The sequence below is a fragment of the Anastrepha obliqua genome, chromosome 2 (genome assembly GCF_027943255.1).
Source record: "Anastrepha obliqua isolate idAnaObli1 chromosome 2, idAnaObli1_1.0, whole genome shotgun sequence".
In the NCBI taxonomy this organism is placed as follows: domain Eukaryota; kingdom Metazoa; phylum Arthropoda; class Insecta; order Diptera; family Tephritidae; genus Anastrepha; species Anastrepha obliqua.
The window spans coordinates 24,985,842-25,009,499 of record NC_072893.1 but is presented as its reverse complement, the minus strand read 5'-3'; the positions used below and the strand labels follow the sequence as shown (position 1 = coordinate 25,009,499).

At 34.1% G+C, this 23,658-nt stretch overlaps 1 protein-coding gene across 1 annotated transcript in view; it reads left to right on the top strand.

Moving 5' to 3' along the window:
* Positions 1-23,658, top strand: part of LOC129238055 (uncharacterized) — a 125,848-nt gene that overhangs the window by 91,259 nt on the left and 10,931 nt on the right. The window contains exon 4 of the mRNA XM_054873096.1: positions 18,279-18,356. Coding sequence (XP_054729071.1) covers positions 18,279-18,356 — 78 coding nt within the window. The remainder of the gene's footprint in view (positions 1-18,278; positions 18,357-23,658) is intronic.

Here is a 23,658-nt window from a genome sequence, read left to right as displayed (position 1 = left end):
AATTACTTGCTTTCATATCTCGATTACCCAGTAAAACAAACTAAATAGTAAAAATCACGCCCGAGTTTTTAGCCCGCCTTACAGGGAAGGTAGTCACACAGTCACCGTGTGTGTGTGCAAGCTCATCAAAAAGCGAGTAACTCATAAAGAATACTTGCTCCAAGAAACAAACACATAACTGCCAGCCATTGTGTGTCTGTAGTAGTACATGAAGCACATAATAATTTACAGAATAAACAAAGAAATTTCATAAAACTATAGAAAGCAGAAGTGCTGAAAGTAGCTACGTTGAATGAACGAAATACGTGCTGAAAGGCTGCATGCAGAATATATATTTGTATGTATGTGTGTGCAAAACTGTACCATACAAGAAAGTTGAGAGCAGTGGATGAGTGAGCAGAAAACGTGCGAAATTTAGCCCTAAGACTTGGCTGCGCCAAATTCTCGGATAGCAAAGTTGTAAGCACGAAAGTCTTGCCAGACTCGTTGAGAAGAAAATCGACAAGAAATTGAGTATACATGCGGCAAACACTTGCCACAAGGCAAGTAAAGTAGCACAAAGACGACGCATGCACACACACACCCATGTATGCACCTATACACACACAGGCAGCTACTTCTGGTAATTGAAGGAAATAAATGCATTGAAAAGATGATAAAAGTTCTAAAGCAACACAAACTCCTCCACTCAACTCAACTTATTTCGCTCGAGTGTGTTGGTGGTGGTGGTGTTGGTGCAGCAGCAACAATTCTTTGGTGTTTTGTGGATATTATTTCGAATGCAGTTGTGCAGAATGAAACTAAGAAAACTAAACTGATGTTGCTGCTGTGGAGTGGTGCAATTTTCAAATTAAATTGCAAAACTGCGAATGAACTCGAATAAAGAATACGAATTAGAAAAAATGCAAAGGGTGTGTAGTTAATTTATTTCAAACATTACCTGCTTACTTCACTATTCTACTTCCAAAATCAGTGTCGTTCTAATGCTTCAATACACCTGATAGAGCGCATTCATGCATTTGCCTTTACTCACTATTGAGAAACACAAATCGTTTGCGATCAATCACATTTGTATGCGAAAATTTCCGTTTCGCTGTTCATTTAGTTTATTCTCAGCTTTGTGCAGGTGCGCGTATGTGTGTGTGATTTTCTTATTTGTTGTTTGCTATCAATCATTGCAATCTGCTTTGCGTCCATTTCACTTGGCTCGTTCTCTCACTTGCTCACTGCCAACTGCCGGCTCGGTTGTGATAAATGCAATTTACTATGAAAGGGAAATTGGTTGCCATTCGTTGATTTACCAAACGGCACCGATGACAGTCACTTTTGATTTAAAGGAAATTCGGTGTTTCGAATTTATACATTTACACTATATATACCTAAATTGTGTGTGTATATGTGTGTAAGTGAAGGACTCTTGCTGCCTCAAAGTCATGCATAAATGTTGACCTTAAGCCCCATCTCACTATTGCGAGCTTAAGCTCATTACTTGAGTTGAAAAATAGCATAGCACAACATTGCATGGCATTAGCATATGCATACATAGCATAGCATAGCATGGCATTAGCATCTGCATAACATACCACAGCATAGCATAGCATAAGAATGACATAGCACAGCATAGCTCATGCATAGCATAGCATAAGCATAACATGGCATGGCGTTAGCATATACATTGCACAGCATAACATAGCATGGCATTAGCATATGCATCGGATAAGCATAACATAGCATGGCACAACATAGCATAGCATAAGCATAACATAGCATAGCATAGAATAGCATTGCACATGCATAGCATAACGTAACATAGCCTGGAAGATGCATAACATAGCATAGCTATGCACAGAATAAGTATAACATAGCATAGCACAACATACCGTAGCATAGCTCATGCGTAGCATAGCATAGCATAACATAGCATGGCACAAGCATAGCATAGCATAACATAGCATGGCATTAGCATGGCATAACATAGTATGGCACAGCATAGCATAACATAGCATAGCACCGCATAGCATAGCATAAGCGTAACATAGCATAGCACAGAATAGCATACAATATGCATAACATACATAAGCATACCATAACATCGCCTGGCAGATGCATAGCATAGGATATACACACATAGTATAGCATTGTTATATTTAGTGAATTCAAGTTCAAATGCTAAAGATGATTTCCATATGAAAGTTGAGTGAGAAACTAAATTTAATTAGAATTAGCCAAAGAACGAAAATTGAGAATGTTTTTTAAACAATTTTAACATCAACAAACTTAGCAAACGTTGCTGAAATTCCCGCTAAGAAATCGTTACCCACTACCCCTTTTTAGAATTATTCTCATCTTCGCGGCAGCTCATTTACTTCTTGAAAAGATTATAATGATTACTTATTGCAAATTGACAATTTTATTTGGCATTGCTTTGACACAAACACACAACACCAAAGTCCATGTAAGCTTGAAGCTTCAACTATTTGAATTCGAATTCAATACAATATGACCTCCCAGTGCTGCATACAAACGAAACAGAGACAAAGTTGAAGTTAAAACTTGAACTAAGTAGTTTAATTCTGAGCCCAACCTCAATCTTACGCATGAAACACAAGGTCCGGAAATTATATTTTGAGCACCGAATTCCTTACTTTTCCAATGGTCTCGAAAATATATTTTGAGCATTGAATTTATTACTTTTCCAACTACGATTAACACCGAACACGGGACTCTCTTTCCACATGATCCACATACATCTTTAGTCCGTAGAATTCATCCAGGCCTAATGTGGTCTATGTCTTTCTAGGGAGAGATTTGAGATAAACGTCTGAAAAAATTAATCACTAAGGATTGCCCTGATTATGGTATACTCTCTCGTCTTTTAAAAACCTTGGGTATATACGATTGCCTACACAAACTTAATATCCAAAAGCTGGACATACCAAGTTTGTTTAGATGACTCTGAATTCTGTAATGTATTTCCGTTTGCTGGAAGAATTTTACTGAGCAAAGCAAGAGCTGAACAACGCATGCAAATGGTATGACAGCGCGGCGTTAACTTGGAATCGAAATAAAACTGTATTATTTCAATTATTCTTCAAAATATATTCAAGGCTGGTACTCACCGAGATTTTCATCGACAACCCCAGTAAAGGGAATAAAGTAAAATATGACGTCTCACACAGCTATTCGCGAGATTTTTCAACACTAATGTAAACTCGATGGCCACAGAATTTAGAAAATTGGGGCGGCTTGTGCGCCGCCAAATCATTTATTACGCTGGAAGAGGAAACTTTGGTGCATTGAGCACAAAATTCTTCTGTTTTTAAAAGTAAGAGCTTCCTAGGTAGGTAGGCAGCTAGGTAGAAGTAGCAGTCGGTCTCTAAACCAACTCAATTGGACCGCTGCTGATCCCCTGGAATATCACGGTAGCACGGTATTTGCTACTCCTCGTTAAACTATTTGGCTTTAAGTGCAAACCCATTTATTTGACTCACACTTATATCCCTAAGATCATCAGTATCATTCAAGATCGACGAGCCAAAGTATCTAAACCTAGTGGCATGCCACGCAGGGCAGTGACAAAGAAGATGTCCGATAGATTATTTCTCCTCCTCATTCTTGCAGCTTCTGCTATAGTCGAAATGAGGTACGTTCAATCGTTGATTATGTCGACCTAGAAAATAGTGGACTGTGTAGTAGAAGTAGAAGCCATTAAGCAGTTTAAGAGCTTTCTAACTCCTATATAATAACAATACAAACTTGTAATTCAAAATTTTCCAAACTCTTAAAACCATGTAGCGTTGTGATATTTAGCTACATCTATCCAAATTAAATATGGAGGTTTGGTGTGCAAATGAACCAGCGCTTAAAGATAGGAAAAGCGGAATAGTTCACGTTAGAGGCCGTAAAGTAGAAGACACAAAAAACAATACTACGGTATTGCGCCACAGCATAAATTTCAATTGAAATGGAAGATGCTCATGTCAGACAAATTTTCGTATAAACCACACTCACTCATCGGAGAAATAAAATTGTGAGCTCCCGATTTCAAAAATAGTCTTGGCAGTCATTTGTCATTATTAAAGTCATTGTCTTGTAGCGCAATTAATGTCATAAAAAAGTCTTATACCATAATTATTGACATGGTAAAAATCTCTTAGCATCATTAATGCCATAGAAGAAAAAATGTATCAACTTTATTATTGTGGAAATATTAATACCAATATTGAAATCACAATACCTGGAATCAAGGAAAACAGTATATACAATACGCAATGTCATAGAAGAAACCATGCACCAGAATTTATGTCACGGAAGAAATTATTTACCACAATTAATCAAGTTTAAACTTCACATGGATTAACGTTTTTGAAAGAAAGGAAATAAAATTAGGTATGTAAAGGAAAATGTTTCATTCAGTCTGTTGAGCTGTCCAAAAATATGCGGCGCAGGAATGGGTATGCCTGAGAATGTTGACAAATTACAACTGCAATTCATAAGAAAACTTGTAAGCTCCCAAGCTGTTCACCTCATTAAGCTATTTATTTAGAAACAAGCATCGAGTGTGGTCACATTTATACGCTTGCATTGCACTTAAATGATATCCAAAAAACAATCTTTGCATATGAGGGTTTGAGGCTGGCTCCCACGTCTGCTGATAAAAGTGGTTTAAAAATAAATCTTCTCTGGGCTAATGTTTGAAATCAAATAGGATTGGCTTACAATTTGAAATGGGGCAAAAGGGTGTTTGAAAAAAGCAAGTGGGCAGAAAAGAGCGAAATATTTCTAAATTGTATTAACACTACTAGTAAGCAAAAAATGTGGAATAGAGCACTAAACAGTACAGATAGAATATATAAAGAAATGGATCATAGTGTAGGCCAAAGTTGATTTAAGGATGACAAAGAAAAATTTTAAATTTCATGGATTTCTAAAGCCAGAAGTAATTGCATTATGCTAATGGCCTTTCCAATAAAATCTGCTCTTTATGCAACTTGAAGGAGAAGGCAATAATATATATAAAAGATATATCAGATTTTTTATAAATATAAAAAAGACTTATTATTGTTTATTAGTATTTAAACTTTATAAAAAAATGTATTTCAATTTTTCTTTACAAAAATTAGTATATAAAAAATCACGGGACCCAAAAACACATGACCTAATGAAAAAAATGTTGCTCCAATCCACTAAAAATTACATGAAAGCAATCAAGATTCAAGCAAAATGAAATTTATTATTTTTACTTTGGTTAAGAAATTACGCCCAATGAAATCGCTATACAAGACATAATTTCAGTGACTCCACGGCGTATACGTAATTTACTTCGGAAGCGTTTGCTGAATTAAATATATCATTTATTGTGACAAATTACTAGCCCAAGGCTTTCTTAAAAACATTTGATCGGCAATACCGCGAGAGTAATAATTTCCAGAATAAATATTTTTATTAAGTGAAAAAAAAAAAAATAACAGTAGTTGAAGCAACCAATCAATTTCGCTAATGATAGAAAAAGTAAATTGTCATCAAACCAAATCACTAAGAAATGTATTTTTGCCTAATAAAATATGCTCAATTGCTTCAAGAGCCGTTGAATGGGGTTACTATCAAAATTACATATTGGAAGAAAAACAAAAACATTTTTTTTTTTGGTTTTTGTCTAACACAATTCCTACTTGTGGGACTACTTACCATACCACCTTCCAAGGTCAATTGCATGCAAATAAAAGTAGAAGCACAGAAGTCACAAAGTCATTGGCATTATGTAAAGTATGTTTGCATGTATGCATGTCTGGATGTGTGTGTGTGCAGTATTTATATGCGAAATCAATGAAAACAGAAAGTCATCACCAATAACCGTCACAAATGTTCGGCTCGTGTCTGAATTGTTTTCGATTGTCTTCTTAATGAGACGATTTAATGTGCAAACGAGTTACGTACAAAATGGCATTTGAAATGATTTCATGTGGTTTAACGGTAAATTGAATAAAATAACAAGAAAAGTAGATTGCAGAAAAAGGCAATAAATCAACGACAATAATGAGCACACGAGCAAATGCGATGGCAATCGATATCTGATATGCGGAATTCCGCAAGACACTTTTTTGTTTTGTGCTTAGCAAATACTAGCTAATAAAAACGGTAAAAACGAGCAATGAAATGAATAAAATCATTTGGAGCAGAAATCAGCGCAATGTCTACTTTTAGGCGCATGAAATCAAAAATACGATGGGACGACGAAATGTAATGAATAGGGAAAGAAGTGAAATGAAAGTGAGTGGAAATATTCAATAGAAGCGGGCGTGCACGCCGATATGCTGAAAATACTTATTCTGCAAATGTAACGGCTTCGGGCTAAACACAAAAAAACAAAAAACAACACAAACAAAAAAAAAAAAAAACATCACCAAAAAAAACAAAAAAAAAACAGCTCAATCGCATGAACTCCAAATTTTTGCCACAAATATTCGGCATTGCCAACAAATTTATATAAAAAAAAGCAAAAACAAAAAAATGCGGGCTTGTGGCACGTTTTCGCATTGCCTACCAGCAAGTGTGGTTGTGTGGGTGTCCAATGTACCGTAAAACGTCAACGTAGGTGGTAATAAGCATGAAATGCTAAATGAAGATTATCATTCTGTGCACAACAACTAAAATAAGCCTTCGAGAAAAAAGGAAAAGGAAGGTTCTGCAGGAAAAGGAGTAGCATAAGTCATGAAATATACAACCGGGGAATTTATATGTAAAATATTTTGTGGCGCTTTTTTTGTTGCTTGCCGCAAATTGGCATTCATATTTTCGCTGCGTTGATTGTGGTTTTTTTGTCGCTGTATATGTAAGTATGTGTGTGCGTGTCTGAAAGTATATAAAATATGTTAAATGCGAGCGTAAATGAAATGGCTGTTTGTTTATATTTCGCTTTACGGGCGCGCAAGCAGGATAAGGTTGAGCTCTTTTTTTGCTCCACTTACAAAAAAAGGTTTCACTCGTCCGCGTTTCTCCTTTCGTTTGTACATTGTTTTTGTTTTTTTTGCTTTTTTGCTTTTTTCTGCGTAAGCATTTTTGCGCTTAGTGGTGAGCATAAATATTTGAAATAAATATTTAGCTTTGATAATGGAACCTGAGTGCAATTGTAGTAAAATGAACAGAAATATTTTTCTACTCGATGCTTTCTTTGGAGGTGAGGTCACTCTTGAAGAAATGTAGAAAAATTAATTTCTCCTGTTTTTGCTTAAAAGTTGACCTGCTTACACCTTTAAAACTAACTATTCAAAAGATTCGAGCAGGTTTAAAAATTTTAATAGCATAAGAATTAAATAGATTCAAGTGAAAATATTGCTTTATGTTTAAAAAACCAATCGTAATAAAGAAATGTATTTAATAAAAGACTAATTATTTATTTATTGGTGCGAAAAATTTCTGAATAATACTATTTTGAATTTTGGGATAGCATCTCTCAGTACGCTGCTTACGACGATACCGGAATTTTAAGCGCGTATTCTCGAAGCTACATACATTTTGCAACTCAGTGAGACTCATAACTCGTAACAAAATCTTCACCGATTAAATTCAAATTATATCGTTCTGCGTTGGAGTGGCATTGGTTTTTGCGATATTTGATGTTTACTTTTTAATTCTTGGACGACCTTTCAAGTCTTGATTTGGTTTTTGAAATCCTGATTTAAATTTTGATTAATTTAAATTTTGATTAATTTAAATTTTGATTTTTTAATTATTTTTTGTTTTTCTTAAAAAACTTAATTTTTCTGTCAAATCTTAATTTACTTTGAAGATTTTAAATGATCTTAGTTGTTTTGAATCTGAAATTTTTTAAAGATTTTTTCCTTTTTAAGATGAATTTAAAGCCCTTTTCTTTTTGAAAATCCTATCTTTTTTAACAATCTTAAGTTTTATTAAATCCATATTTTTTAATTTTTTTAAACCCCAATTTTCTCAATAATCTTAATTTTGCGCGAAAATCTTAGTTTGCTTCGATTTTTCTGAAAATCTTCATTTTAACACAAATTTTTTTAAATCCAATATTTTAAAAATCTTAGTTCCGTGTGAAAATATTTTTTTTTAATATTTGGAATTTTTTTTCTAATTTTTCTTCATATTTTTAATCTTGTTTTTTAATATTTTATTTGAAAATCTTAATTTTTTTGCAAATCCTAATTTAATGTTTCTTAGAAATCTTAATTGTGTTTTAAATTTTGATTTCTTTTAAAATTTTAATTTTTTTTTAATTTTTCAATTTTTTTTGTTTGTTCTAACTTTGTTAATAATCTTGAATGTTTTTGTTTGAAAATATATTTTTTTGAAAATCTTCCTTTTCGACACAATTTTTTTTAAATCCAATTTTTTTCGAAAGTCTAAATTTTATTAATTTCGATTTTTTTCTTATTTTATCTTATTTTCCAAAATCTAAAGTTAATAAAAAATCGCAATTTTTTTGAAAATCTTGCAAACCTTTTTTTTAATATTTGGAAATCTTTTTTTTTTTAATATTTGGAAATTTTTTTTTTAAGGTTTCTTAATATTTTTAATCTTTAGTTTTAATATTTTATTTGAAAATCTTAATTTTTATTGCAAATCTTAATTTAAATTTTCTTTACAAAACTTAATTGTTTTTTATAACTTTATTTCTTTAAACATTTTTTTTGTTTTTGATTTTTCAATGTTATTTTCTTTTTGAAAATCCTAACTTTCTTCATAAACATCATCTTGAGTTTTTTTAAATCTGGATTAGTTTTCTATCCAATTTTTTTAAAAATCCTAATTTTGCGCGAAAATCTAAATTTTGTTGAAAATCTTTTTTATAAATTCTATTATTTCAATCCAAATGCTTTTAGAAATTTTAATTTTTTTTTAAATCCTGAGTTTTTAAAACTTTATTTGCTTTGAAAATCCTAACTTTCAATAATACTGTTTTTTTTAAATCAACATTTTTTCAAAAACAATTTTTTCAAATCTTAATTTTGCGCGAAATTTTTAATTTCTTGCAAATCTAAATTTTTTGCAATATTTAAATTTTTTGAAAATATAAATTTTTGTTATGAAAATGTTTTTTGAAAATTTAATTTTTCTTTGAAAATTTTATTAGTTTTTTGAAACTTTAATTTTTATTGAAAATTTTATTTTATTTCAAAGTTAATTTTTTTTTTTTAATTTTAATTTTTTTTTTGAAAATATAATTTTTTTTTGAAATTTTAAACCTTTTTCTTTAATATTGATGATTTATTTAATTTATCTTTATTTTTAATCCAAGTGTGTTTAGATATCTTAATTTATTTGTTGTAAAAATCCTAACTTTTTTAATAAACTTTATTTGTTCTTATATTGTGTTTTTTTTTTTTTGAAAAATCTTCATTTTGCATGAAAATTTACATTTTTCTTAAAATCTAAATTATTTTTAAAAATCTTAATGTTTTTGTTTGGAAATCTTAATTTTTATTTAATATTAATTTTTTGTCTTAAGTTGTTTTTGAAAATCTTAAGTTTTGAATTTGAAATTCTTTCTGCACAAATCGATGTATCAAAAGAAAGAAAAGAAGCTCACAAATAGAATCTGCGTACTTGAGAATCGAAAAAACATTGTTTTGTGCTCTCTGTAAAGTAAAAATTGCCGCTCCTGTTGGAAATCGGTGCCGCCGCCATTTTCTTTAAAAAAAAAACTGTTTTCAAGTTGGTATATAGTGTATACATATATAATTGGCGCGTACACCATTTTTGGCTGTTTGGCAGAGCTCTTCCTCCTATTTGTCGTGTGCGTCTTCACGTTGTTCTAAAAATGGAGGGACCTACAGTTTCAAGCCGACTCCGAACGGCAGACATTTTTTATGAGGAGCTTTTTCATGGCAGAAATACACTCGGAGGTTTGCCATTGCCTGCCGAGGGGCGAGCACTATTAGAAACAACTTTTTCTTCATTTTGGTGTTTCACCGAGACTCGACCTACGTTCGCTCTGAATTCCGAATGGTAGTCACACTCCAATCCATTCAGCTACAGCGGCCGCCAAGTTGGTATATTCAATGCATTTCTTCATGTACAGTAAAGCACTTTTTCAGAATCTGTATTCACTTCATTGTCCTGCTGAAAAAATTCCTAAAATATCTTATTTTCTCCGCCTCTCCAGTGGTCTGGCCACTTTATCAACCTTGTCGTAAAATCTATAAAAACAACTCATTTACATAAATAACAATATAATACAAAAGCAAAGTGGAATTACTAAAAATGTTTATTTCAACAATACCTATAATATATATTTAATAATATTTAAAAAAAAAAATGTTTTGTCTTTATTTTTTCAATTTACAATTTTTTTGTTATGATGATATTTATGAGAATAATTTATTCAAATAGCATTCCCGATAAGGCTACATTTTTTATGCTATTTGTTGGGCCAATATCTGCATTTTACAGCTGCCCTATTTGCATTTTACTAAACGAAATTTGTATCCTTTTTATCTCATTGCAGGTAAGCATTGCGAATGATATAATCGATTGTTGCCGTTTGTTATCGTAAGTATGAAACATTTACGTTACTCGAACCTTTTTAATCCTTTTAATCGAACAGCGACCTTTGGTTCAGTGTCTCTTGAACTGCTTAACAAATAATGTTATAGTAATAATGGTGGGTCTGGTATTAACTAAATCGCAAAGGAAGTGAGAATTGTGAATCAAAGTAGCAACTATTGTTTTCGCATTTTCTTGAACGCGTTCGGCGTGAAAGTCTCAGAACTACAACAATTTGAAAACTGTAAGTCTTCGATAAAATCAGAAAAAACAAAAAAGTGCGACACATTGTTCTTCACCATGGGAACGCCATCTCTTACACAGCACCTCGAACAATTAATTATTATATGATATTTGAATTAGAAAAACGATCGCATTATTGACTCTTTGCCAGTGTTCTTAGTTAGACGACTTCTTTCTGTCCCCATTCTGTTCGTTATTTGGCAGACGTCTCCATACGTCAAAATGAATTATATGGTGAGCGCTTTTCAACAACTGAAGAGACACATCAGCCATTAAAAAATTATGTTCTTGAGATACTAACTTCGGAGAGGAATAAATGTTTCGAAATCTCGTTTCTTCCAATAAAAATGTATATGCATATGCAAATGATTAAGGTGAATATTTGAAAAAAACATGTGGTTTTATCTGTTTTCCCAAAAACTTTTAGGGTTACCCACATAAAATAATAAAGTTAACAATAGAAATAAATATGAATATATTATATAAAGGGATAACAATAGAAATAAATATAAAAAAAGGGTATGCGTTTTTTTTTTAGTATTTAAACTTTATATATTAAAAAAAATTATTTTAATTTTTCTTTACAAACATTAGTATATAAAAACTCACGTGACTCAAAGTACAAAACAAAAAAATTGCTTCACGGTCTGCATCATTTCTCCTTGAAATGTTGATGGATCTGTTAAAAGTAAGAAAATTGTTGTAAAATAAAGTTGTAGTTATAGTCTGTGGAGCCTGATCTTTGAATTTCGAAAAAATTTTGCAATTTACGATATTTAATAAAAAGTGTGCGTTTTAAGACGTAAATGTCACACTTTAATTATGTTTATAAAATTCTTTAATAAAAATATCAAAAATCCGTCTCGACAGGCTATACAGAAAATACTTTCGAATATTTGACAAAAACCGCATCAAAAAATATTAAAAACTGTATGGGTTGTCATGCAGACCGTGCCGGAAAAAGTTGTTTCGAGAAAAACGAGTGCATTTCGCTTGAGGTCGCGCGCATTTAAAGCGAGAACTTAAAACGGATTGTTTAATTTATTTTGTTACTGATCAGTAAGCAATTGTTGTTGTTTAAGGTTTTTCAGTGGACGAGATTTTCTGGCATCTTTTGTTGCTTTCACAGTGTGATTCGTGCGTCTTATAGCCGGCTCGAATGATCAAAAACGACTACCCTTTAGTTTCATAAACCTTAGCATATGCACTCTACACATACTCTCACAATATTTTATAGATGTCCCTATACATACTTTAGAATAACAAAAAAACGGACAGGCTGAAGGCTCCGAAGGCAACGGCCAGCTGCTTGAAACGAAAGGCAGCTACCTGTGCGCATGAAATTCTCGTCGGGCAGTTACATTTTCTACCATAACTTTGTATCTATGGGGAATTTTTACAATCGACTTCCTCAGAAATACGCCTAAAACTACAGGGTGGGCCAAATAAGACCTACTAATGTTAAGCACAAATAACTTTTTTTTATTTTTTGACATATTTATTTTTCTCTTTTTGTTATTGAATTGTTATAATTGAATTGTTGGAAATTTATTATGGAACCCTACCGCGAGACCACCAACAACGACTACAATACGCTATTCGTTTTACACAATTATCTACACAAATTAATTTTTTAAATAATTTTTTGATGTCGGATGAAGCGCATTTCCATTTAAATGGTTATGTCAACAAACAAAACTGTAGATTGTGGGGCTCTGAAAATCCAAGAGCAACACCACACCAACATCAGTTGCACCCATCTAAATGTACTGTTTGGTGCGGTGTTGTGGCCACTACAGTTATCGGTCCATATATCTTCGAAAATGAGGATGAAACGTCGGAATCGATTTCAGGAGCTTCTTACAGAACATTGATTGAAAACTTTTTGCGGCCCATGGCGGAGCAGTATCCTAATTTGTGGTTTCAACAAAATGGAGCAACTGTACATACTGTGGATACTATGGACCTGATGCGTGGCATTAGTAGGTCTTATTTGGTCTACCCTGTGTAAAGAATAATAATCTGTAAAAAAAAACACAACGAGATTTTTTTTTAAAACGATGGACCTAACCCCTTAATCTTGATTTTTTTGTTAATCTTGACTTTTTTAAGTTATATTTGGTCTGGAAATTCTATATTTTTTGGTTTTTCAAATCCTATTTTCCTTTTAATCCAAGTTTTTTCAAAAATTTTGTGCGAAAATCCTAATCTTTCTTGAAAATCTCAAATTTTGGTTTGAAAATCTTTTTTATCTAAAAGTTCTGTGTTAAGTCCAAATTTTTTGGAAGAAATCTTATTTTTTTTAAATATTTCTTTTTTAAAGTTTTATTTGGTTTGTTTAACCTTTTAATAATTTTAATTATTTTGAAAAATCTTAATTTTGGGAAAAACTCTTAATTGCTTTCATCTTAATTTTGTGCGAAAGTCTGATTTTTTAACTCTAATTCTTTTTAAAAGTATAAATTTTTTTTGAAACCTTCATTTTTAAAGCTCTATTTGGCTTGTAAATTCTAGCTATTTTACTAATCTTAAGGTTTTTAAATCTTATTTTTTTTAATCCAAGTTTTTTCGACAATTTTAGTTTTGCCCTAAAATTTTAATCTTTCATGAAAATTTTAATTTATTTGAAAATCTTAATTTTGTTTGGAATTTTTTTTTTTTTTTAGATCCTAATTTTGGTTTGAAATCTTAATTTTTTAAAAAACTTGATTTTTCTTAACTTAATTTTTTTTAACTGTTTTCATAATCTTAGGTTTTTAAACTCCTATTTTTTTAAACCTTATTTTTTTTAATCTTAATTTTTTCAAAGCTTTATTTGTTTTATTTAAGTTTTTTAAAAACTTTAATTGTTTTCAAAAATCTTAATTTTGGGTAAAACTCTTAATTTTTTTATCTTAATTTTGTCTGAAAGGCTGAAACCTAATTTTTTTTTTAACCTTGATCTTTTAAAGCCTTAACTCCAATTTTTTGTTAAATTTTTTTTCTAAACTTGAATATTTTAAAACTTTATTTGGCTTAAAGATTTAATGAAGTTACTTCCTCCATCGATGCATAAAATGCCCAACTTACACCTGGCGGACAGCAGCTCTTATAAGCCGAAAATAAATACTAAAAAACTTGTTACGTCCTCGTAGTAGACAGTCTAGCCAGTCTATAAACCATTTTTTTTTACATCAGACTACTTGCCCGCATCCGATATTCTTCATTAGTCATTTACTGTCAGTTTAAGGCCCGTAGCATTGAAAAATAACATTTTTATCATCCACCTCATAGTCTATATCTCGAACTGCTTACCTACTCCCACTCTGTCTCTGTGTATCCCACTTAAGCCACTACTAAGCTCGCACACAGAGTGGAATACGAGATGTAATAAGAAAAAGACTGCTCGCCTTCAGATGAGCAACTAAGATAAATTGCAAGTAATCATCTTTTAAACGGAATTGGCTAACGATTTAGAACTCTTTAAAAAAAGGCTCTCCATATTCTGCCTAAAAAGTCAAAATTCTGCGGAATCGCTGTTTTCTTCACCACAAAATTCACGTTAAAATTTTAATTTCGATTGATTAGATTTTCGAGCTATTAAGTGAATTCCACAATTTTCTCTTTATCTCATTGCATTAGAAATCTTCGCAAGTACTTTTAGAAATGCCTACTCAAGCATTGTTGACAAATTTCAGCGTTCACCCATACATATGTTTTTATTACTCCATCGGCACGTGTGCACACAAATTAATTTAATTCATAATTTAAACTCACTCAAATATATAGAAGGACATTTCCATATAAATGCGTGGGTGTTCTGCAAGCACTGCGCAACATTTCACAATTAATATTTATTATATTTTCAACAGATAACCTACATTTTCTTGTGCTAATATTTATGAGTATGTATGTACGGACGGACATGCGTATGTTTGTACAGTGACCTGGTAAACAGTTTAAAACATTCTCGTTGCTGACAGTGCCGGTTTGAGGGTGACACAACTTTTTCATTTGACCGGTAATAAAATTTATATTCGATATCATTTACATACACACCAGCAAAAAAGAAGTCAGAAAAGGAGTATAAAGGTGGTGGTACTTGAATTGGCAACAAACAGTGGGAATACGTCCTTACTGGTAGTATCCAATATTAAAAGGATTAAACAACTTATAAATCTCATTGAAATAAATTGGAAATGCTCACAGTTATTTTGGCCGGTCACTGAAGGCTACGAAAGCAGCTGCACAGAGTCGGTCTAACGAGTCACGACAGTCGGTTCTACGTTACCGAAGCGACCCGGATTTATATATTTCTGGCCAAGGACTGTCACTCCAGCAGCATTCCCCGTATGTAAATGTTGTGAATGTTTATGCTGCTACAACAACAACTCGGCCTAACGACTCGTGTCGAGTCTGGAATACCACATCGAGAGAAAGAAGTAAACATTTCGATCTGGTACGGCCGAAAGAGAAGTACACGCGCTCAGCTCAATCTAGTGCCAGCATACATAGATTTCTTATAAGAACTGAATCAGAATGAAGTACTGTGAAGAGTAGTATGGTCAAAGTTTATATCTCTCTTTCACATTTAGTTTTCATTACCAACTTTGATGAAAAATAGCTCTACACATCATTTGTTTGTTCTAAAGTGGAATCTGCATTGTTCTTCTGGAGATCATGCCTGCCACTGAACTCGAATTGAACGTATCCAAAAAGTTTTCATTGGCTTTGCTCTACGTTCACTTCGTTTTCATGACCCAATTCGCTCATTTTCAGGTGCCTGCTTATCAGTTTGAGATCTCTGCAGTCTCAGCGATCTATTTTGTCTTTATCTTTCGTGTTTGATGTTATTGAAGGTGTTGTGGATTGTCTCTACCTTCTGAAACGAGTCTATATTAAAACCCCATCTAGAGCGAGGAGATATATGTAGAATTTTTTCTAGATAGGAATAAGAAATTTGGAAGCCACCCATTTAGAAAGGGGCTTGTCTTTCGTCTATACACGGGCATCGGTTCATTTTGTTTGCCAACCCAGAAAGGTACGAAAGTATGTGAGGAATGGTTGAAGTACCACTCTGGCACCCTCCAAGTAGCACTAAAGCGCCATTTTGAGATCTCCAACGGGCAGATATCTACAGCCAACCAGAGTTGTTGATGTAATGGCGAAGGTTCATGGAATTTAAGTTGGCGCACTGCTACAGGCTGTGGAGGAAAGAAGCACCCGGTGGCCTTAATCGTCTAGCTGCCAAATCCGGATATTTACACAGAAAGTGCTCAACTGTCTCCTTCTCTCTGAAAGGTGCCCACAGCTTCTGCAATGGGGGTTAAATGGTAAACCCAGCTCTTCTGCGTGTGTGCCGATCGTCCGGACCGAATGACCTATAAACACAGCTACGAGTTTGGAAATTTAATGGCGTAGTCTTCCCAGAACTCGCTGTTGTGTGCGTCTGTTATACTCCATCTCTTTTGCACTTTCCTTAAAAATAAGCTGTCCAGTTCCGCTTTAACAAGAGTCAGAAGAATGCTGATGACGTGTAGGAGATGTCTGAGACTAATTCAGTCGACCCTTTCCTGGCAAGCTCAACAGCAATTTCTTTTTCCTCTATGTTTCTATGTCCTAGAGCCCAGATCAGAGAAATGTTACCTGCACACCCAAAAGATTTGATCTCTTCCTTACAGGAGTTGACCAGTTTAGACATGCACCAGCTGGACTATCGCAAACAATTTAAAATATCTGCCTCGCTTCTGCGTTCCCTAAGTATTTTTGCCAGTGCGATTTCGCAAAATTTAATTAAGCTCCGGACATGAAACTGAATTGAAAAGTTGTCTTTCATCGTCTTCCTTAGAAGCGTCATAATCAATTTGTGTTCAGACGAATGCTCTGCTTAGGAAATAAGTAAGAGCACTGTGCGTATTTAGTAAATGTTTGTGTAAATAGAGATTAGTGTGAATTGGAGTGTAAGGAAGTTCATTAAAATGAATTGCTGGTGGTGTTTTGTAGTTAGAAATTCGTAAGTAGAAGCAGTGCGTACATTTGTAGCAAACAGTATTTACACTAAATGTGGTTTTTTGGTTAGCCTGCCACGTGTGGCTCTATGCTCCTACTTGGAACTCTAGTAATTGATGATGATGATGCCACGCGCTATGCATTTAATGGATGTTGAGTGTGGATTTATAAGTAAAAAAAAAAGAAATTAATTAGTACAAAAATTGCCAATATGTCGGCCAGTGAGAATCGACATGGAAATACAATTTTTAACTTGTTAAACACCCCTATAAATATGTCGCATTTACACACTGACTAAATCGCCGACTAATATCGAGGAACTGCAAAACTCGCTAGGAAAGAAATTCGCTATGGAGATTTTTGGTTAAACAAGCAGTATAGAGTCAACACATACCAAAAGGGCCTATATAGCTATGAAGCAGTTTATTTCATCCTAAAACATATCGATTTTGAAGTGGCCAATCAAAAGCTCGCCCAATTAGAGACTTGTGTAGAATAACTTTAAGCAGAGTGTGTAAGACATTAACAGCTCAAAGAGGCTTTTTAATGGGGTATAGAAAAAAGTATTTAACAGTAACAAAGTAAAAACACCGATAGTAAAGGGTGTTTTTTTTAGAGGTTAGGTTTTCAAGTTGGCACTACTTTTTTCGTAGATGGTCTTTTTGACAGCTGTCACTTGATTTATGCTCAGTTTGGTTTGCCATTTCATAATGAATAGACTTACACCTGATCAAGCGCGTCGCACGTTTGGTGAATGGGCCCAAAACGAGATGGCCACCGATCCCGATTTTCACAAGAAAATTTTGTTCAGCGATGAAGCTCACTTTTGGTTGAATGGGTATGTCAATAAGCAAAATTGTCGCATTTGGAGTGAACATAATCCACAAGCCATTGCTGAGACGCCGCTACATCCTCAAAAAGTCACTGTTTGGTGTGCTCTATGAGCAGAGGGAATCATTGGTCCATATTTCTTTAAAAATGAAGCCGGCCATAATGTTACAGTCAATGGAGAGCGCTATAGAGCCATGATTAATGACTTTTTCGTGCCTGAATTGGGCGATGTTGATGTGGACGACCTTTGGTTCCAACAAGACGGCGCTACATGCCATACAGCCAACGCAACAATCGATTTATTGAAGGAAACTTTTGGTGAGCGCATTATCTCACGCCGTGAACCTGTGACGTGGCCTCCAAGATCGTGCGATATAACACCGCTGGACTATTTCTTGTGGGGCTATGTGAAGTCGCTTGTCTACGCAGATAAGCCCGAGACGATTGACGTCTTGGAAGAGAATATTCGGCGCGTTATTGCTGACATACGGCCCCAATTGGTGCAAAAAGTGGTCGAAAATTGGGCCTCTCGGCTGGAATTTATTCGAGCCAGCCGCGGCGGCCACTTGCCCGAAATCATTTTTAAAACATAATGGCAAACCCTTATCTTTATAATAAAGCTAAATTCTTGGCCATAACATTAAATTATATACGTTTTATTTCATCTTGAAAACCTAACCTCCTTATATTCTTCTCGATTGCAGCTTCTACATCTATCGTTGTACGGCCACCCCATGTTCCTGGCACGGCCTTCCAAAGCCCAGTTTCCCATTATTGTTGACGTAATTCTGAATATGTCTGCTCGTGGCTTTCTTAACAACTCGTTTGTTCTGGATTTGTTGAAATTGGGCCACGTTTGTTTAGTTATTTTGCAGGTATCCATGTTAGTCCATCTGTCAACGGCTTGCTTCTGGATGCATTTTTGATCTCTCTAAAATCAAAATCTAAAGTGTAAACAAATAGTGCCAATAGAGAGACCAAATAAATGCAATAAAATTAATCTACGGTTACTACGTGCTTTCATTTCTACTTTTAATAAAAAAAAATATATATATATAAAAAAATAATAAAAATAAAATAAAAAATAAAAATAAAATGAAAAAAAATGAAAACTCGTTATATATAACTTTTACTATTAATAAAAAAAATAACAAAATTAAATAAATGAAATAAAAAAATTTAATAAATAAAAAAAATTAAAATGAAACAATAAAAATAAATAAATAAATAAAGTAATAAAAAAAATTAATAAAAGCAAAAATCTTTATTTTTAATCTTCACTATTAATAATAAAACAAAAATAACAAAATGAAATGAAAATGAAAAATTAAAAAGTCAAAAAAAACTAAATAACAAAATTTAATTAAACAATACGAATAAATAAGTAAATAAAATATTAAAAAATAATAATAAAAGAAAAAATCTTTATTTTTAATCTTCATTATTAATAAGAAAAATAAAACCAAATTAAGAAATAATAATAAAAATAAATAAATAAATGCAAAAAAAATTATTTAGAAAAAAATATAAAAAATTAATAGAACACCAGAAAACATAAAAAAACATAAAACAATAAAAAATTAAGAAAGTTAACTCAGCCTAAAAAGCCTAGCTATGCGTAATTATACAACGTGAAGTACAAATAAAAATTTTTTTGATGGCGCCATCTTTTTAATGTGTTAGTGCGTTGGAAGTTCCATCCCTAGCTGACCTCCAATGAAAGCGTAGTGAGATTCGGTTTAGTGGAAGCGAAGTTATTGCGTCTAAAGTGTCAGTAAGTTTCAATCATCGGCACAAAAATGAGTTTCGAACAAAGAGCTAATATCAAATTTTGTTTTAAAAACGGATAAAACGTTTACCGAAATATTTTAATTGATGAAAAAATTCATGTTTATCCCGTGCCAGAGTTCATGAGTAGTTTACACGTTTCAGAGATGATTGTGAGGACATAAATTACAATGAACATACGGGCCCGCCTGACCCAAAACCAATAATCACCGAAAATTCTATCGAAATTGTTTGTAAATTTATCACAAATTAATCAAAATCATCGGTAAATTCATGGAATCGGAGTTGAGTATCTCAAAACGTCGATTTATCGGATTTCAACTGATCATTTGGGCTTACGGAAGGTCTGTGCTGTATACGTTTCGTTCCTCATTAGTTGGTTGGTTAGAGTGGTGATTCATCCAGAATCCAACTAGCGCTTCCACACCATTTTGTTGCCACATCCTCGTTACCAAATTGTTTAACAGTTATTTGCAGCAGGACTATATCCAGTCTGTGTGGTTTAGGAACCTTATTAGGTTGTTGACGTCTGAGCCAGACAGCTGCTCGAGACTCTCGAACAGCGGTTTGCCCAGGGTTGACATTCTGTCCTTCCATAGGGCAGGGCATTCACAGAGAAAATGGAAGATTGTTTCTTTTTTCTCCGGTTGTTTACAACTATGACAGTATGTGTTGTGAGGGATGCCCATTTTGGCGGCTTGTTCTCCGATAGACCAGAAGCCAGTTATGACTGCCGTAAGTCTACAGGTGTCCCGTCGTTTCATGTTTATTAATGTCGACGATTGCTTGAGGTTGTAGGTGGGCCATAACGTTCTGCTGATTTTGCATTTCGTCTGGTCTCTCCATCTACACTCTGCAATTCGAAGGTATTTTAGGGAAATTGCGTTCTTGACCGCACCTAGTGGGGTGAGTACTGGTACTGCAAGAGCGCTATTCATGGCAGATCCCCCTCTTGCCAGTTCATCAGCTTTTTCGTTACCTTCTATGTTCCGGTGTCCCGGTTAAGGTTACTCTATGGTTTTCACTCAAGTTGGTGAGGCTATTCCTACTTTGCTCCACCACTTTAGAGGTTGTTATAGTCGCATCCAGCGCCTGGATTGCAGCTTGGCTATCCGAAAGAATAGCGACATTGCCCTTGAAAGAGAAATCTGCGATTAGTAACCTACAGGCTTCCCCAATTGCTAGTACTTCCGCTTGGAAGACGCTACTGGTATTAGGGAGACGCACAGATTTTTCAATTCCAAGTCTCTGAGAATATATACCAGCTCCGACACCACAATCCATTTTACTGCCATCTGTATAGATTGTGGTATCGAAGGTGTTTAGAGAGAATCCCTTATTCCATTCTTTTTTAGATGGAAATTGTGTGGCAAAATTCCTATTGAACGTTACCATCGGGACGATGTAGTCAGTCCTCATCCCGAAGGACATTCCGGACAATGATCTGAAACATTCTTTCGAAAACCTTTTAGATCGCGCAAAACAGTATATCGCGGCCAGAGGGGACTATTTTGAATAAATAAAACCCAAGGTTAACAGAATATAGCTCCTGTCGTTTCGATTTTAGCTCAGTCTTGCTTATTTAGGACTTTACCTTGTATATGAACATGCGAATGTTATTACTTAGTCCTGCCATAAGTTCTGTTACAAGTTAAGTCCGTTATAGGTATGAAATTATAATACTTTTTTTAATGAAGTTAGGTTTATTTAAACACGTAAATATGAAAACAAAAATTTAGTTTTCATTCGAAATTGTCACCATTTGCTTTTACCCAAGCCTTCAAACAATTAGGCCATTCAGACTCTCCAAATCTCTGTGAGGTCTTCGACTGGCCATGTTCTTCAGTTCTAAGCACAAACTGTAGTCCAATGGAATCAGATTTGGACTTCCGGAGGGCCAAGTAGATGAACGCCTTTACAAGCAAGACACTCCCCACCAAACGATTAGGGGGCTGGATCAGCCCCCTTTGCGACTTCAGAAGTTTTAGCATACATTTTAAAGTTCTGCTTATTAAAAAATTCCTCAACAGTGAACATTTTCTTATCTGTGAAAAGAATATTTTCATGGCCGTTGACTGCGTGGCACCGAAGAAGCTGCTTGCATCTGTCGAGTTGTCAAAAGTTGACCAGTTGAGCGACGGAAGGCTTTCATGTGGAGATCATCTTTAATTAGTCTTGACATGGATCTGGTCGATACATTCCTTTTCCCCGGACATGATTTTCTGCTTTCTAAGCCGATTTCTCTGAATTCTTTCTCGAGCGGCTTTTACGGCTGCACTGGTTCGAACCACGCGAGGGCGACGACTTCTTTTTCTGTCTGTCACTTCAGACGTTTGGGAAAAACGATTGATCGTGCGGTAAACAAACATTCTCGAAATATTAAGTTTTTTCAGGAATTCGTAAATCTCACTTGTGCTTTTAGCCCACTTTTGTAATGGAATCAGTGCTTAGCTCCCCAGTCCATTGCCAACAAATGAAATTCGCCACGAATCTGCGTATAATTTACGAGGGGACGAAAATGCATATGAACAAAAACAAAAACAACGGAACTCTTTTGTGCGAATTTGTTCTTGCCGTATGCATTGTAAAGTTTGTCACAGGATTTATGGCAAGTCTAAGTGCATGCGTAACCCTTGCTTTGAGCTGTATTCCGCATGCATTAACAGTGCACTAATTCGTGATTTGCAGGGGAGAAACGCTGTTATGTAGACATGAACGTCAGATTCTATAGGATTTTCAAGGTCGTAGAACCAATTTTTAAGAAATATTTAAAAGAAAAAAGTTTACCTAAGGCAATGAGAAATTAATTCAGAATCCGCAAACAAAATTTGCTAACAGAAAAAATGCTTTTACATAAAAAAAAAGTTTCTTAGCATGAATTTGTTTTTAGATTTTTATAAAAAACGAATACACAAAATAAATAAAAGTGAAATAACCAAAACTGGTAAAAATGTTGAACACCCATTTCATTGTCTATGAGTATATGTACCTGTATGTATGTATGAATATCTTAATCTCCTGAGAAGTAAAAAAAAGTTGCTTGCATTTTCTTCACTCTGTCCATGACAAGTTTCCATGAAAAAGTGTAACAGCAGCAAGCACACGGCTTCAAAGAGTAAGTTTTTCCCCCTCTTTTTATAATTTTAATAATTGAAGTGCGCCACTTGCAGCTTAGTCCGGCGACGACTTAGCTCACTAAGCGTAAAATTTGAATTTTTTGCTCTCTACGCTCAATTGCCGCAAATGTAGGGTGTGAAATGCTTGCATTTCCTCTGTTTCAATTTTAAAGCGCAGTTTCCCAGAACCCTTTTCAAAGCCTATTTTTCTCGAAATGTGTAACTCTGCTGAAAATTGTGTAGGCTTGTCAATGCTACACAAGTAGAAACATACATACATACATGGATCTATGTGGATGTGTATGTGTATGCGTGTATGTAGGTGTGGCCTTGTGTTTGTAGAGTAACGGTATATTGTGTGTAGTGTAAAGTTTTGTAGCTGGATGCGTGTGCTGTGTGCCCAACTATTAGCTGCATCAGCATCAACTTTTTACTAGCGTCTCAGTCTTTTTGCTGCTTGCCTTGGTAAATATTATCGCATAATCTGTAATGTACCGCAACCAACACACGAATTCGATCATTTCGCTTGCTGCCGTTATTTGGGTCCCAATTTCATAATTTATACCTTATTGAATTCGACATTTTGACACTTTCACTCAATCGTTTCACACACATGGACACGTTTTAAGATTAGATATAAATTTTAGGTTCGAACTAAAGGAAAATTAAAAAAAAAAAAGAAAAACAAAATACCAAATCGGCGCTTACACCCTTTTTGGGCGTTTGCCCGAGCTCCTACTCTATTTGTGTGTGTCTTGATATTGTTGCACAAATGGAGGGACCTACAGTTTTAAGCCCACTCCATACGGCAAATATTTTTTATGACGAGCTTTTTCATGTCAGAAATACACCGAAGGTTTGAAAGAACAAACTTTTTCCATCATTTTGATGTTTCGTGCTGGGAGATTCGAAGTTTAACGCACTTCCGAATGATAGTCACGCACCAATCAATTCGGCTACGATGGCTGCCGTTCAAACTATGGGTGGTCATATTCAATTGATATTTCCTCGTTCATTCCTCATTTGGTCTCTTATGTCAATGAAATATTTGATTAAAGTTTTGGAGTCGAGCATTTCATGAATCTGATTGTCAATTTTTCGTGCTTTTTACGGGGGTCTAGTTAAAGTCAGTTCCACTATGAGATCAAGTTGATCAAGGAAGCGACAAACATTATCCCTT